The 16,172-nt window shown below is 54.3% G+C and overlaps 4 protein-coding genes across 4 annotated transcripts; 1 reads left to right on the forward strand and 3 right to left on the reverse strand.

Annotated features, from left to right (window-relative positions):
• Positions 1 to 790: 790 nt before the first annotated feature.
• Positions 791 to 1,320, reverse strand: VTJ04DRAFT_1515 (uncharacterized protein; the record flags this gene model as incomplete). Its single annotated transcript, XM_069359211.1, has 2 exons — positions 791 to 860; positions 1,145 to 1,320. 2 exons carry the CDS (start codon positions 1,318 to 1,320, stop codon positions 791 to 793), a joined length of 246 nt encoding a protein of 81 aa, XP_069224123.1.
• An 8,352-nt stretch (positions 1,321 to 9,672) lies between these two features.
• VTJ04DRAFT_1516 (uncharacterized protein) lies at positions 9,673 to 10,161 on the forward strand (the record flags this gene model as incomplete). Its single annotated transcript, XM_069359212.1, has 1 exon — positions 9,673 to 10,161. The coding sequence occupies one exon, from the start codon at positions 9,673 to 9,675 to the stop codon at positions 10,159 to 10,161; it is 489 nt and encodes a 162-aa protein (XP_069224124.1).
• Positions 10,162 to 10,327: 166 nt separating this feature from the next.
• On the reverse strand, positions 10,328 to 10,543 carry VTJ04DRAFT_1517 (uncharacterized protein; the record flags this gene model as incomplete). Its single annotated transcript, XM_069359213.1, has 1 exon — positions 10,328 to 10,543. The coding sequence occupies one exon, from the start codon at positions 10,541 to 10,543 to the stop codon at positions 10,328 to 10,330; it is 216 nt and encodes a 71-aa protein (XP_069224125.1).
• Positions 10,544 to 13,230: 2,687 nt separating this feature from the next.
• On the reverse strand, positions 13,231 to 15,468 carry VTJ04DRAFT_1518 (uncharacterized protein; the record flags this gene model as incomplete). The annotated part of the gene is made up of 1 exon (XM_069359214.1): positions 13,231 to 15,468. The coding sequence occupies one exon, from the start codon at positions 15,466 to 15,468 to the stop codon at positions 13,231 to 13,233; it is 2,238 nt and encodes a 745-aa protein (XP_069224126.1).
• Between the last annotated feature and the right edge of the window lie 704 nt (positions 15,469 to 16,172).

Genomic DNA, 16,172 nt, shown 5'->3' on the forward strand with positions numbered 1-16,172 from the left:
TCTCTCTCTCTCTCTCTCTCTCTCTCTCTCTACTCTAAAAAAAAAAAAAAAAAAAAAAAAAAAAAAAAAAAAACAAATGTGTGTTGTCGGAAGGCGGCCCGGCAGTTTGATGCGGGCCTGCTCATCTGGTCCGAGTGAGGCTCAGCCTTGTGTTGTCACGGTGGTCGCATTTACGCCGGCCTGGTTCCCTGCTCACAGCCTCGTTCACAGACGCGAACACCATAAGGTTGACAAAAAAAGACCTTCCAGAGACAAAAAAACGTAGGCCACATTTGGAGACCTCTCAAATGGAGTTATAAGACGTACACAGCCACTCTAGACGGTTTTGCCGTGAGTTGTAATGCTGTCGTCATTGTGGTTGCGAGAGGTGGTTGCGAGAGGTGAAGTAAAATGTGTCAAACAACACGGTGGGGTGAATAAATCAAGCCAATCATTGGCACGCTGCTTCCTCACTAACAGATTAACGCGGGAATTCCCGCGCATTCTGTTAAGCACTATTGACCAATCAATCCCCTTGTCGTGCACGGACGTGTTCCGTTCCGCTGGGACCAACCCTGGCTTCTGATTCGACTTCACCTCATCAAGCCGCCGGAGTCGCCATGGAGGCTGTGATGGGCAGTCACCCATGTCAGTCAGGAACGAACCGATCAAAACCTGTTGTGTTTGCCGCAACGGCCGAGTAGGTGAGTGTTGAGAGAGTTGTATGTCACGGAGGAACGGAGACCTTTTCCTTCATGGAACCGGCCGGAGGAATGCAGCGTGTACCGCCCGAGTATGTACAGACCGGCTCCTACTGAATGTCTTGGAACTTGGTGCCCGTCAGAGGGACATCGGCCTGCTTGATGTCTCCGTCCAGGGATCTAAAGCAGGCAGTACAGTGCGACGATCTTTTTCCAAGCTGGCATCAACACCTGCCGTTTCCCCTGGCAGATTGGCCACCAGCTGCTATGAGTCGCGTGGCCTACCATGGATGTGTTGCAGTCCGACCTGTATGGATCTCTCTCAGCAACCACCACTGCCACTGGATAGGTCAAGGGTGGCTACTCCCGTTGGTGATGCGTTTGGTGAGCCGGCATTAGGGCGGGGTGGTGAATGCTTGCGAAGGATTTTCCTGGACTGCCATATCCGACTCGCCGCCGCGTACGCCTCTGCGGCAATCAGGATATTGGGCTGCCGGAGGTTCGACTTGCACATGTTGATCGAGGGCGGATCCAAGCCCGCACAAGGTTTCATCCAGCCCTGATGCAGCATGTTCATGCATATGTTGACCGCCATGCGGGCGCGATTTTCGCCTTCTTGCCCGCCCGATTGGCCTGCCATTTCATCACCCTGGTCTATCCGCGCTTAACTCTCGGGTGATGTTCTCATCCCGCCCGTCATGGCATCCTGAAATCATCTTGTCGTCCGCGCGTTGGCTTGATGTGGTGTAGCGAGTACAGCTGGGATTGGATGTCGATGTCAAATGCGGGGACTGTTGGCTGCAAATTTCTCTCGGCTGTGTTGCAAGATCCGTGAGTTATCGGTCTCAGCTTTAAACTCTGTATGCGTGTCTGGCTGTTGACGGAGGGAAGGATACTGCCCGAAGATCCCGTCATGGTGTCCATTTCCCTTGCAGTTCGCACTGTCCGAGGGCGCGGTTCCTACTGTTCTCTCACTGACAGGCGAAAACCCCTACCCCACGGGCATCAGGCAGCTGTGGGTAGCCCTGTTTTGCCGGCAACTGTCGCGGGCCGTTCAATCGGGAGAAAAGGCCATCGTGGCCTCTATCAACACATCAAGAACTCCCACTTGCCTGTAGTTGAACACTTGGGTATTGTGATATGAGGGTCTCCCGATCATGAAAGAAGGCAATGTCGCCCTGGGGAGCCGCAAGGAGTCGAAGTGAGCAGAATCAAGTCCAATCTCAGTGCTTGGGACGGGAGGATTGGATGGGGTGTAAAGAAGGTGTAGCAGCAGAAAGTGCACAGCGGCGCAGGGAGAAGAACCAAGCAACAGTGCCCAGGGACTTGACCAGCCAGGCCCCAAGATTCAACGGAACAGCTTACACTCTCGACCCCACAACAACAAACCCCGATCACATCTTTGTCATGCCCCGGGCTTCGTGATGGGATATTCTCTCATATCTACAAGCATCTAGTCTGTCTTGTCAGCTCGTCATCCCACGTTTCCCGGGTGGTTACAAGCAGACCCCTGACTTACCTAGTTTTTGCTCTCTGCAGGCCTACCCTCCAAGACGACTCTGGAGAGACCTGGTTGGCCAACACCCACCTTTAAGCGCGATGCAGACAACAACCGCCGTGGCATAATGCACTTCGAGTGCTCTGTCCTGGTCAGGGGGGGTAGTTCGGAGTCGTAACGGGCAGCTCATGGCACCTAAGAGGAGTTCTGTACCCGAGACGGACATCGCCAAGGCCCCCACGATTGATGCCTCTGCGATGTGAAGAGAAATTCGGTGACCTGCCTGTCGCGCTGCTGGGAGTTGACGGGACCGAATGATGTTCATCAACATGGGCCGATTCAGGCTTGGTGTGGATGTTGGTTATGAGCTGGATGGAGCGGTAATGCACGCCCCAATCGTGAATCTGCTCCACATGGCATCGGGTATGGCGGCCAAATACCTAGTAGGTAAGAAAAAAAAGCGTTGGATCTGTTGGAAGAACAAAGGTCTTGGTACCGGGTACCTTGGTAGGCCAGGTACTACTACAGCTAAAGTGGTGGATGTGTGCGTGCGGCGGGATGTCCAAGATTTCTTGGTTCCTGGTTTGTAAGCCGTCTTGATGTGACGGGACGCTGTTGAGGGCTCCCTTTGGTTGACCGAGAAAATGACTCAAATTCCCGTCTGCCTTGACACAAGACTCGAATAATAGTGGCGTCTTCAGGGGATGATAGATACCACTTGTTGGTTTTGAAGATGAAGTGCTTTCAACACTCTACTGTCCATGCCTGAGATTTTCAGGGCCTGTGGTGATTTTGGCCCCCATCCAGATCGCGATAAACTTCTGGCTTGAATCCTTCCCGCTTTCCGAAGGCCTGCTCCGCCGCACGGGCCAAATTCATGTGACGAATGGTGGATGCGCCAAGACAATGTCGGGCTTGTGGAGATCGCAATTCCCCCACAAACTTCCAGGGTTCAGTGGTCTTGCAACTGTTCCGAATGTGAGTGAGAAACATTTGCGAAAGGGCATTTAGAAGATGATTATACTCGTACTTGAGACGGCCTGATGGCTTGTTTACCATAGCTGTTTTCATTAGAATTTCTTGTTGCTTGGTTGGATTTCTTCAGAACTTTTTGACATCTAACGGGTTGTCCCCCTTGAGTGTTCACACGGCCAAAATCGAGATTGGAAGACAGAGTCAGAGTGAAGTTTGATGATACGAAGGGCCTTATATATCTTGCAGTCTAGCCTGCAAAAAGAGGATCAAGAAAATACACACAGCGAAGAGAAGTCGGCCTACATACAAAAAGACTGCGCAACATAGACAATAGGAAAAAAGAGTAAAGGAAAAAGCACCAAGCCCATCCCACCCCCGTTGATCTGCGAAACAATCTAACCACATTATTCCTCTTCGTCCACAGGTTAAGTGTTGTAACGATTCCATGGGAATCTCCATCGATGGTCTCTGTCGCGGAGTCATGCTGAAACTATGACTGAACTTGTCGACCATTGACTGCTCATAAGCATGATTAGCATCATGGAGTTGTTTCTGGCAACGGGCTGCAGAGTTCCCAAACACTCACAATCCACGACATTTAATGATTGCCGCAGGTGCCGTCCATGTACTCAACTTGTACACGGACGCCATTAGGACAGTTGCCAACCTGGAGGCAGTGTCCGTCATGAATGGACTCATCGTGGGTGCAGTTGCAGCGGCTGTATCTGAAGCGATAGATGACACACATTTTGGCCGGTGATGTAGAGTAGGTTGTTGCTATGGGGTTTCGGGTACTGAGAAACCGAGCTATGTAGCTGAGCGGGTGGCTTGGCTGGCGTTTTGGCTTTGAGAGAACTCGAGCGGTTGATGTGTGATGATGTTGAGCGTGTCGAGAGTGGTGATAGAAACCTCGGGAACTAAGTGGGAGTGAACGATGCTCTTTATAGGCTTCTTGATGAAGACGACGACGACAGACCTCGGAGTCCTCATGGGCTGAGTTTCTTGCTGTTGGTTTCTCCCCTCTCTGTCAGTTGCTGAGCTCCCCGCGGAGACCACTCACGGGAACGTCACGGCCCGCTCCTCGTGCTATGTCTCCCTACCGACTTGCAGTTGGCAGTTGGTTTCGTCCACCTTGCAAGGGGTGGGTGTGAGGCACATCAGTCCTGGAGAGGGCAAAATCGCAAATGTGTGACAGCTCCAAGCCTCTTTCGCGAAATGTAATGACCTGTTCACACCAAGAAGCAGGAGGTGGACGTACTTACGAGTAGTTTCAATGCGGGGACGACCTGTTCGCCGACTTCCTTGCTTCCTCTGATGCAATCCCTACAGACTAGTGGCCGGGGAGGCGTTGATAGAGAACCAGCAAGTAACGAAGAGAGGCCAGGGAGGGGGGTGTGGAAGACCACAGGATGACATTAGTCCTATCTCGGCTGATGAACCGGCAGCCACAAGATGCTGGCTCAGGCGAGGTAACCCCGCAAGAGTCCGGCATCCATTACTACCTACGCACCCAAGAATATCCCGTTCCCAGGGAGTACGTTTCTCTGCTAACCCTTTTCCTTGGAGAGGTAGGCTGAAAAAAGTTGCCATGAGCTGGCTCCGCCCAGCCAGGACACTAAGTTTCATGTCGGCCGCGATGAGCAACGAAAGAGAGCTGGCCTGACCTTGCCATGTGCCGGAAGATATCCTGTTGGCCAACAAGCATCAGCGTGGACGGTTGCCAAGAGGATGGGGAGGGGGGGGGAGAAAGCAGCTTCGGATAGTGGGCTCTTGTCCGCCGGGATTGCCCACGGAGGGCCTGTAGCCGCTATTCTCGTGGTAGCATGGGCCGATCCACCATGCAGCAGTCACTTGCAGATGTTTCCGTCCGAGGCGGTAGGGCTCAGAACTGCGGCAAAGGTAGAGAACGATCAGTTGTCCCGCAGTCAAAGATCAGAGGGCCATCTCCGCCACAATAGGTTGCACAACGTTGGCCTCAGAGAGAGAGGAACCTGACACCAACCTTGATGGAAAGCGTGATCATCTTTGTCCGCACGAGAAGTGTGATGAGGTCTAGAGTGTGGCGGCCACGGCTGTGCAGGCCCTTCTAGGGAAGACGAGGTGGCCGGCCGGTATGCGGCCAGGAAGAATCCCGAAACCTGTATGGAAGAGAGAAAAAAGGGGCTACAAACGACAGAACGAGTAAGCCGGGCATCGGATGGCACCCAATGGCTCTCGGGCACGATACTGGCATGGTTACCGATGGGCCTCACTGCGACAGGGACATCTTGGTGTTCGAAACAACGCTCGGGCGATATCATGTCCGGGAACCCCAGACTTCGGGGACTAAACTACCAACATCAGAGGCGAAGCTGCAGATGTACTGTAGGATATGCCCACCGGGGAAGCCGCCTTGTTTCCCCCTGTGGATCAACTCGATCGTGGCGGCATGTAGTCTCAAATAAGGACAAAAGTTCCGCATACCTCTCTTCGAAGTGATGATAGCTCGCCGGCCTCGGGATGATGGAGTGATGCCCAAGCTTGAGCATGCTCACCTAGAAGAATGATGCAATTGGAACCGGCCAGCCCCATGCAGCAGCGCCTTGACCGTAAACTCTAGATCGCAGGGAAGACACAGACCCCCGAAACTCGAGAATGACTCGAGAAGCAATCGAGGTGGTAATGGAAGAGAAGGGAGGCCTGTCAAGGGGTTCCTGCCACAGAAGCCAATCAGAGACCTGATGCCTTCCAGATTTGTTAGGACCCAGTATCCACACTTTATGCGCACTTTGGAAGTGCCCTCGAGGTACTGCTGCCTCCATGGCAGATTTCTCAGCTTGTTCTCGTCGCTTGGTCCACAAAATTTCTCTGCTGCCTCGCTCTGGACGTCCACAATCTAGCCTTAACAGAAATCCAGCGTTAGGCACTTTACCTGACCTCTGTTCACAAGATTTTGTCAAGGCCATTCTCAAACGCACATTTTGCTGTTTCCCGTTGGCACACTGTATCACCCTGAATTACACGGTATGGTGCGCCTAAGCCGCAGCGCCCCGGAGTGCCTCGTGCGGCCGGTTCTGCGACCAGCCCCGGCAGAGGACCCGGGAGAGGACCCGGTCCCGCAGATGGCGATTCTTACGGCCAGCTCTCCGGCACAGCCATCCCACTTATACATCTTTTTTCGGAGAACGGAGTAATCCGGACACAACTCCATATCCGACACAACATCAGTTCGCCAGCTCGGGGACATTCATTCCACGCCTAACCCCAATCATCCGCCATGACACATTCTTGCCGACCTCCTAGCGAACCTCGAGGGTGTGGATTTGGATGCATCTCCCCGCGCTGTTCATACTTTGAAAGCCAAGCGCTTTTGGAAGGGCCGAAGACTTTCGGAATATTTTCCTTGTCGTTCCTTATCCTACTGCTTGGCCTCCAAGGCCATGCCGTGGCCGGCAGCAATATTGACCAAGTCAATACACGGCGGCACAGCACCGACCTATGATATCCAAAGCGCCAAGCTGCTGTTGCCCAGCTAGAGTCACCATCTTGATCTCACTGACCTCAGATGTCCGTCCTTGCTATCGTCAAAGGCGTTCAATATCGACCCAATCGAGGATCTTAATGCGTCTCGGGATCTCTTCACGGACAATATTGCCGTGGCGGTCGACACTCGCGACCGCGTCTGTTCCTTGCCGCCAGGCGCGCTTCTCCCGCAGCTGATCTCAGATCCCACATGCACGCCATCAACGTTCCAACACCCACAACGTGCAGCAGCCCCATAAGCCCGACATCTCAACCATATCAAGCGCGGTTCAGCGCGGCTTCAAGGTTCGGTCGTCGTCACAGCCGCTTTGTCAACCAGGGTTCTTTTGCAACGGTGGCTACCGCTTGCGCACAGTTGCCCAATCCGCGGCATCTGCTAAGCGCTGGCGCGCCTCAATGCCTGTCCATCCTACCTCAGTGCGCTGTAACATTTGCCAGCTTTGCCGCCAACACCTCCGACGGTCGGACCGGGTTTGTGATGTTGTTCTACATATGTATTATGCGTACATTCTGGCAGCTGGTCTTACTCGTCTGCAGTGCCATGAGAGCTAACCATGCCTGGGGCAGACATCAGGTCACCCTCATCTATGATGCAGGTTGATGCAGCCAGATCTCGGTCGTTGGTGATTGCGAGTATCCTGGCATTCTCGGCCTCGGGCTTGGTATCACACTCTCACAAAAGGTGTCTTGAAGCGGCAGGGAAGAGCCACCGCTTGGTCTCATCAACCGCCATGCCCAAGGGCATGACCGTCACCATCCTTACCGAGATTCTGCTCTGCCTCGAGGAGGTCATCTCATCAAATCCGCATGCAGGTCGTCGGATATTGCGCATCAACCCAGTTGTCTGAGGGAGAGGTATGCTACCTATCACCTACCTCCCCTTAAGAGGTACCCTACCTGATTTCGTCGGAAAAGTACAATACCAAAACCAGCCCTGGCTTCTGTCGGCATGAATCATGCAACATGAGCACTTGACACCTGCGGGTCTTCATACTGCTACCACAGGATGTACCTTGAGGTGACGGAAGCCGATGTTAAAGTTCCAGGACTTGGGAGCAAAGCATACACACCGCACACCCCATCACCCTCCTTGCTATACCTCAATAAACATATGGTAAAGGTTCATGCCCTTGCTCCACTCCCCCATATCTCAGAACGCGTTAAGCTCTCCAGCCTTCTCGCCTCCTTCCTTCTCACCTCCTTGGGGACTCGGAGTAGTTGCTCGCCTCTTCAGCCCCAACCTCCTCCTTCGCCTAGCCTGTGCCCAGTTCACCAACTCTGCGTGTTGAAAGGTTGAGTGGCGACGTGGCAGACAAGAATCTTCTGGTCACCTCCATTGACTTTCAAGACCTCAACCGGCTTGCCATTCCGGGCATGTCCGAACGCCAAAAGCCGAGTTAGCCTGTGACAGACGTCCGGTAGGCGTGGGTCGAATGGCAGACAGCATCAACCTGAGGGCTTCGACCATCTCTGTCACCCACGGCTTTGCTCCAAACTCCATCCCTATTGGCGCTGCCCGCACTTAGATTTACGCTTCCAGCACTCACGAGATGCCTTAACGACGCCCGGTTTGTGCCAACTTCAACGAGCACTTGCCAATTTTGTCTTGGGCACCATTGCCCAAAAGATCGACGCAATTGACCCCGTTGAAGCGTGGGGGGAGAGGGAAGTTGTTGCCGTCAGTTAGCCACGATCGGTGAGTCCCGACTCAACAGACAGCAACATCCGGGTTATTCCTAGGATGTCGCCTGAGCAGAAGTAGTTAAAACTAACAACAACGATCTTTCCAGATCTCCGAAAGATAATCGAGACTTCGGAGGTCGTCGGCTGCAATCTCATTGTGGTCCAATGCCCAAAATCTTGATAAGACCTGCAGGACGCAAACCCGAGAGAAACCGGCTAGCCTCGGGTCCATACGTCAGCTCACCACGAAGATACACAACCATCAGGTGGTTTGCAAACCTTTCTTCGCGTCTTGCATCAGTGCGTCGGGCTGTCCGCCAATCCCTCCAACCTCTGGCAGCTAGCGTTTGGGGGGCGACAGCGGGAAGAGGCGCTGGCGGCAGGCTTCCCCGCGCCCCACAAACGTCAGCCGTCGCCAACGCCAAACAGAGCCCGAAATATCCTCGCGTCAACCTTGCTCCAACCAGCCACGGCCGAGGCCCGACGTCATCGACGGCTTTGCCCTCGGGACGGCCCAGCTTTCGCCCTTGGAGTTCTCCACCGGAGATGCCGCGCACCGAGACCCCTGACGTTAAATTTTTTTCTGGGGACCTCTGAGCTCTGGATCTCTGGAGTCAGTCCACCGTGGACTGAGAGGGTGTCACGGCCGCCTTCTAGACCTTCTACCTTCCACCTCAACAATTTTTGTGTCTCGTTACGAGCTGCAAGATGCCGAAGACACCGGATATCCAGGGCATTGGGTCACATCTTTTCGCTCCCTTTGCATCCCCCTGACGACTCTTTGCAAGCCAGTTGGGCACCCCACGTGCTGCTTGCTGGCAAAGCAGGCGCTAGCCCGTACCCCGGACTTTCAATCAAAGTCGCAATCACCAATGGCGGGGTTGCCAGGGGGTTTTGCCGGTCATCTGGACGTGCGAATCAGGAACATGCCGTCCTGGAGGGGCAAGCTCCAAGCGAGGAGGATCCCATGTGAACACTGCTTGCGGAGTGCTTGATGGGGTCTCCAGAACAAACGATGATGCCTTCTGGACAGGGGTGAGAGCTCCTCAGCTGTGTATATATTCTCGTCCACCCTCATCATCCCTCATCCTGCCTGCTTCTGTCGTCCTCTTCAACTACATACCTTCTCGCCAGGCAAATCCCCTTCCTCTCGCCATCCTCCTCAACCCCAGCCAAAACCAACCGCTTCCACCGCTTTCCGGCTTTTAGCTCTCTTGGTGCTCTCAACTCTTGACACACTCAACACACACAACCTTTCTGTTGACAGAACTCCTCCGACAACTACACCCACAACCACTCCGTAAATCCACCAAAATGCCCTACCCCAACTCCTCGTCGCCGCTCACCCGGACGCGGCTCACCAATTTCCTCCCTCTGGCGCCCACCGTCTCTGATTCCTACCCCCGTAGGCCATCTCAGCCCACCACCGTCACCACGGCAAGGGGCATGACTTTCCTCTCTCTGGCTCCCACCGTCTCCGAGGCTCCGGGCACTCCCTCTCGCCGGGCCTCCGAGCCGGTCGCTTCGGGCGGCTTCCTCTCCCTCGCGCCGACCACGTCGGAGCCGGCCTTCCCTCGGAGGCCGTCCCAGCCAATTCCGCCGACCAACTTCCTGCCCCTGGCTCCAACCGTGAGCGAGCCGTACCTCCCGGCGGACGCTATTACCACCAAGCGGAGGACGTCGAGCATCAGCAGCACGAGCAGCACCATCAGCAGCGGAAGCAACGGCAGGGTCCGGTTCCTGAAGCTTGGCCCGGTTTACTGGGGCGAGGCGGACGACTTCTCGGAGGTTGCGGTTGAGTAAATCTCATCCCATCCTATCCCATTCCTGGACCTCGAAGGGCTGGTCGAGGGCAGGGAGGATATGGAGGAAGGATTTCTACGCCTGGTGATTTGGTCTAACATTTTTCCTCTTTGGTTCCCATTCTCTGTTCATGATTATTACGGTTACTACTTGCAGAGCGATTTGGTTACGTCGTTGAACATGGCTTGAGCGGAGGTCTTTTTGCTTGCTTGGAGTTGGGATTTTGGCCGGCAGTTTGTCGATTTTTCTTGGTTTGGGTGGCAGCACAGCACATATCATTTACCATCATCATATCATCGTAGCGGGGATACCATGAAGCAATCAATGAGTTGGCAGAACGGGAAAAATAAAAAAGTTTTCTCTTGGTGTTGAGATCATGCATTTGCCTCCGTAGTGTTCCCCGTTCTTCATCGGCAGTGGCTGGTGATGTTTCACTTGTCTCCACCTCAGAACACACACGTCACATGAAAATCAGGTAATTTGTTTGCCTCTCGCTCCAATATTCCCCTTGCAAAAATAAGCTTATTTTTTTATTTTTTTATTTATTTTTTTTCTTTCTTCTACTCGTATTTTGCACACGCTTTTGCCTCTCGACTGCCGGCTTCATATCTCAGGTGTGCGTACGAGAGCTGTTTACCCACCACCACATCCAGTTTCCACATGGATCTCTTGCAGACCGTTACGTAGCAACTTCATCTATTTCGGCAGACTGGACGTTGGCTTTCAAAATCCGGGGTAATTTTTTGGTTCCTGCCCCCTTGGGAAAAAAGGGGATGGGGGAATGTCATCTGGCGGGCAGCAAGGGTTGTTGGGGAAGTGGGACGTTGTTGCAGCTTGCAATTCCAAGCGGCTCATTGCTGCGGTTCCGCGGTTTCTGTTACACTACGGTTTCTTGGGCTGTGTGGGGGGAAAAGAGCCAGAGAGGTTCCCCCCAAGCCCGCTGCCGCCGCCGCCGCCGCGTTGCTTGGACGGAGAAGCTTTGATGGGGTTGGGCTGTGGAGGAGAGAGTGAGGAGGACCTTCACGAAGGCAAACAAACACAGAAGAAAACTTGTTTCTTGCTCGCCCTGCACTGCACCATCAGCCGCTAGCGCAAGTAGGACAGCAGCTGTGGTGGACTCTCCCACCTTTGGGCTTGACCACTTGGGATGTTGACATTGGGTGGGAGAAAGTGGTGATGGTGGTTTGAACCGCCTCCGGAGATTGGTCCGCCCACCGTTGGGGACTGCCGCCATGCCGTGACAGGTTGCCAATAGAGAACCCTTGTGCGCAACAACATCTGTGTTCATCACACACAGCTGCTGCTTCTGCTGCTGCAAGATAGTGCGGGGGGCACCATCATGCATCCAGGATAGGGGGTTGCAGCGGACAACTAAGACAGGGTTGCTGAGGGCTCGCAGCGTTGCATTTTACAACGCAAGAGATCTGTGTTTGCGGGGGCTCGTTAATCCGGAGTACAGGACCATCTCGTCAGCAACGGTTGATGACTTCCACTTGCGCGGGCCACACGCTGCGGACTCCAATATCTTGTCATCAACCATGACTTGGTTGGCTGGACCAAGAGAGGCCGGGAAAGTGTACATCCATGTGATATCTTCCCTTCCCTGATGTACCCTATACCCCATCCCCCAAAGGCGGAGTCCAGGACAGCATCCCTCTTCCACCACTTCGAGATATTACACTTCTAGATGCCCGATCTGAACATTCCAACGTTGCCAGCAGCAACAAAGAAAGAGAAGCTGTCGGTGTGGCAGACCCGCTCCAAGGCAAGCAAGGCTCCCTCCCCCGCGCTACACTGCTCGCTACTGCAAGGAGACGTTAGAGGTTGGATGGCAGCGGGCTGGCGGGCTCGCTGGGAAGGGAGTTGACTCCACTCGGAGCCTCAGCCAGCGAGCCAACGCGTCGTCTCGTCGGGGACGTCCGAAAGGGTTTGGGCTGAGTCCAGCGTGGAACGGACACCTCTTTCTTTCCTGTTTGGGTGTGCGTGAGTGAGTGGAGGCGTCGAGGGAGGTTCTGTCCACTTGTGTTGTTTCCTTCCCCTCGCCTTGTTGGATTGTGAGGCGCGCGAGGAGGGAGGTGGAGGAGGAAGGTTGAGAACTTGGACACCTGGAGGGTGGGCGGGACTTGCGACTGGCTTTGAGAGGCGCTGAGTGGACGTGACCTTGCCTGCCCGATGATCTCGGGTGTCGCGGTTCGCAGTCCTCCAGGCGGGCAGTCGATCGTTGGTCTCGGCGGAGTTGGCTGGTGGCTGGAGGGGGTTGAGATGGAGTCTGGCAGGCAAGAGCTCAGGACGTCTTGCTTTTCAGCGCCTCACTCGGAGGAGGTTCTTTGAATAGAGGGAGTCAGGAGTCCGAAGTGGGTAGCGTCCCCTCTTAGCTCCGTGCTCCCTCCAGGTTGTGAGGCAGGAGTGGTTCATGTTGGGTTGGTTGCCTCTCACATTGTGGGATGGAAGGTGATACAGGGAACCTTGATAGAAAGAACCCCCGAGAACCCCAACCCCGCGAATGCCGGGCCACACGAATCTCGCCTGGGATGCCTCATGAACCAGAGGAAGGAGCGTGAGAAAGGATCCCCTATTAGTGCAGACCAGACTTTTCTATGGGAAAATTGATCCTGGCGACTACCGTTTAACAGACGGTTTGCGTGCTTGCCATGTCTTGCGAGGCAAGAAAGACCATAATGGACTTTCCAGGTTGGCCGTGTTGAAGCCCGTCCTTCCAACGTGGAAGCTTGCATGCCCAGCCACACCTTGGGAATTCCAAAAGAACACAACATCGAGCCACGCGACCTTGACGGAAATACCTGAGGCAACATGATGACACCAAAACCTTCCAGTTTTCATTCTCGGAGCTAGATGCTCATGGACAAAAAATATTTCGCAATTCAAAACACGTCTTCTGGCCGCAAGTCAAGGAATCACCCCAAACCCATCATCGAATCCCAGGTTGCAACATTAAGGGGTATCAAAACCATAATTAGAAGTAAACCGTCAAACCATACGTTCCATCAAAACAAAAGCATGGTAGGTAGTTAAACAAAAACAGAAAAACACCACTCCCAATCTCTGTTCTTACTTCATCGTCGACGCCTTCCCACCCTGGGGAGGGGTCGGCGTGGGCATTGGAGCCGAGCTGCTCTGTGCCTTTTTCTTCTCCAAAAACTCCTTAAACGCCCTGGCTCGCCTAGTCAACTCGTCCTCTCTCATCCGGCCGGCAGTTGCCGGGCGCTTGAACTGCGTGCCCGGCCGCGGACCGCCATCGGCGGCGGAAGGGAGGCGGCGTTTCTTCCTCGGCATTTCGGGGATGCTGTCGGCGTTGCTGACTGCCGTGCTCGGAGGAGCCAAAGATGAGGGAGGGGGTCGAGTGGTGCGTGGGAATTCGGGGCGGAGTTGTGCTGGAGGAGGAGGAAGAGGAGGCGGCGGTGGTGGTGATTGCTTTGAAGGTTGTGTAGGGAGGGAGGAGTCAATCCAGGTTCGTGAGGATTTCGGATCGCTGACTTTGGCTGTTGTTGGCCGCGAAATGCCTGGAGCAGGCCGACGGGGAGGTGGCGTAATCTTGCGCACACTGACTGCGACTAAAGGTGGAGATGGCGCCGCTCGCTGTGGGCTCGGGCCTGGGATTGGATGGACTGGCGTTTCCTCTTGAACGGAACGAGTGGTGTTGGCGGGTGTTGGGGAAGCCCGTATTCCATCTGACGGAGGAGCAGGCGACGGCCGCACGCTCGGGTTCGCTGACGAGATGGCATCGGAAGCGACCTGGACAACGCGAGCCTTTTCGGGATACTTGGCAGGAATGTCGGCGACATTATCCTTGGTCAAGATCCTTTTCATGTACAAAGGCTCTGAGACATTCTCGTTGTAGAACTGGTATGCCTTGAGAGGGCGTTCGCTGGGATCCAGGTCCTCGATGTAATCCAGGTAGTCGGTGGAAAAGACACGAACAAAGTCGTCGTATAAGAATTCTGGGAGGAGCTTCTTCTTTTGAAGATTGAGAATGCACATGACACTCCGGAGGAAGTCCCCGAGAGAACCCTTGTAATCAGGGTAGGCCACTTTGAAAGCGGTGTAAGGGACTTGGGATGGAGGCCCGTTAGGCGGGAGTACATTCGAGTCGTTACTCGAGTTTGCTCCAGGTTGGGACGCTTCAGTCGCTGGGTCTGGCTGCTTGGCTGGAGAGGATGCCAATTCCTGGGGTTCAGGAGGCGTCCCAGGGCTGGGTTGACTCGAGAGAAAATTCGGCACCCTCTTCATCAAACGAAGGCGTGGTCGCTCAGCGGGTCGAACGGGACTTGTCTCAGTCATGGTACACGGGATGACGACCTGGGCAGATGGAGGCGTGGGTTCCGGGAGTCCCTGAACAGCCCGTCGAGCACTATGTATCTCATTGTTGACAGCCTTCGGAGCCCCATGCTCTTCGGCTTCCGATTCCGGATTGCTGCTTGGCCGGTTTGCTTCCGGGGCCCTTGAGGGACGTTGAACTCGGGCAAGAGGGTCACTGTGGTTGGACGAAGGGCGACTCGGGCTACTGCTATCCTGTGAAAAGTCGAATTGCGGCGCACAGGCGAGACCGTGTGCCATCCCGACAGCTTGTGCAACTTGTGATAATGCTGCTACCATGGGAGAGTTGGAAATACTGGCAGAAGGTCGACTGGATCTTCTGCTGGGCAACTCGGCCTCTGGGGCACGGGTAGGGGTGCTGGGGAGGCGCTCCAGCTCCGCAAAATACCTGGGACGTCCGAGATGTTCCTCAGGAGACTCGGACCACGACAGGGGGGTGCCGTCGCGGGATGGAGTGCCGGGTTCACCTCGATCAACGTCGGCTTTTTCTGTCTCATTCGTGTCGGGGGCATCTTCACCATCAGAGGCGGTGCTGCCATGGCGCAATTCAGATTGAGAAGACATGTCCTCTCGCGTTCTTGGGTGTTTGGAACCGGCGTTGGCAACAGAAGTGGAGGTCGATGTTGCTTGTGAGGTATCGTCCTTCTGCTCGTCCTCCTGCCCTTTTTCGTTCACCTTGAGCTTCACATCACCCTGACCTTTTTCATCTTCCACAGCTTGCTCATCATGTTCTTCCTCGTCTGGCAATGGCCGTGCCCGGGGTTTGGAAATGTTGCGTGTTTTTCTTGCATCCTCTAACACCCCTGGAGGGATATTCAAGCTCCCTGGAGTCCACGCTGCTGGGCGCTCAAGCAGCTTCCGTTGCTCACTGGGAACTTGGAAGAATCGGCGGGGTATTGTCGGTCGGTGTCGATGGCGACTTGGAGACCATGACGGCCATGTTGGAGGATCATCGGAGTCGTCTGTAGACATGTTGGTGAAAACGTTGTGACGAGAGACTGAGAGTATTGAGAGTGAACGGACGATGAGGGTGGACTTCGAATATCAAACCAGAGATAAGGCAAGAAAACGATCAAAGAGTCCTCCAATTCAACAATGGGATAAACCCTCACACAAAAGACGCCGAGAGTTGCAATACAGGAGATAATTGTGTCTGCATCTTTAGTGCGTTATGATCAGGATGGAGGGCATACCAAATCTTATCCTGCAAGACTTGAAGATCTCATTTTTTCTCTTTGAGAGTTGAAGGTGACGCCAAGGGGTGACGCGAAACGCGTGACGCCAAGTCACATGAGTGTAAGCTTACCATTTTTACTGTCCTTAACGTGCTCCGAATGACGTCCCATCTCGGCTTGCCCAGCTTGGGTTGGCGAGCCTGTGACGTGGGGTGTCAGTCCCAACTTCTTCTCCAACCGAACCCCGCCCAAGAGCTTCTCCAACTTTATCATTAGCGCTACTAGGTTATCGGCCGAGACAACAGGAATGGATGTTCTTCCAGGTTGTTACTCAGGCCCCCTTATTGACAGTTGACAGGCAGACGTATCCCGAACTGATGCCGACGTGTGTATCGGGTAACCTGTCTGTTTTCCGACAGTGTTTCTTTTTAATCCGTTTCTTCCGACGGACTAGACAGAGTGCCCTTTGCTGCCTTTGCTCCTTGCCCCTCTCCTTGCCAC

The sequence above is a fragment of the Mycothermus thermophilus genome (assembly GCF_041956435.1).
Source record: "Mycothermus thermophilus strain CBS 625.91 unplaced genomic scaffold VTJ04scaffold_1, whole genome shotgun sequence".
Classification (NCBI taxonomy): domain Eukaryota; kingdom Fungi; phylum Ascomycota; class Sordariomycetes; order Sordariales; family Chaetomiaceae; genus Mycothermus; species Mycothermus thermophilus.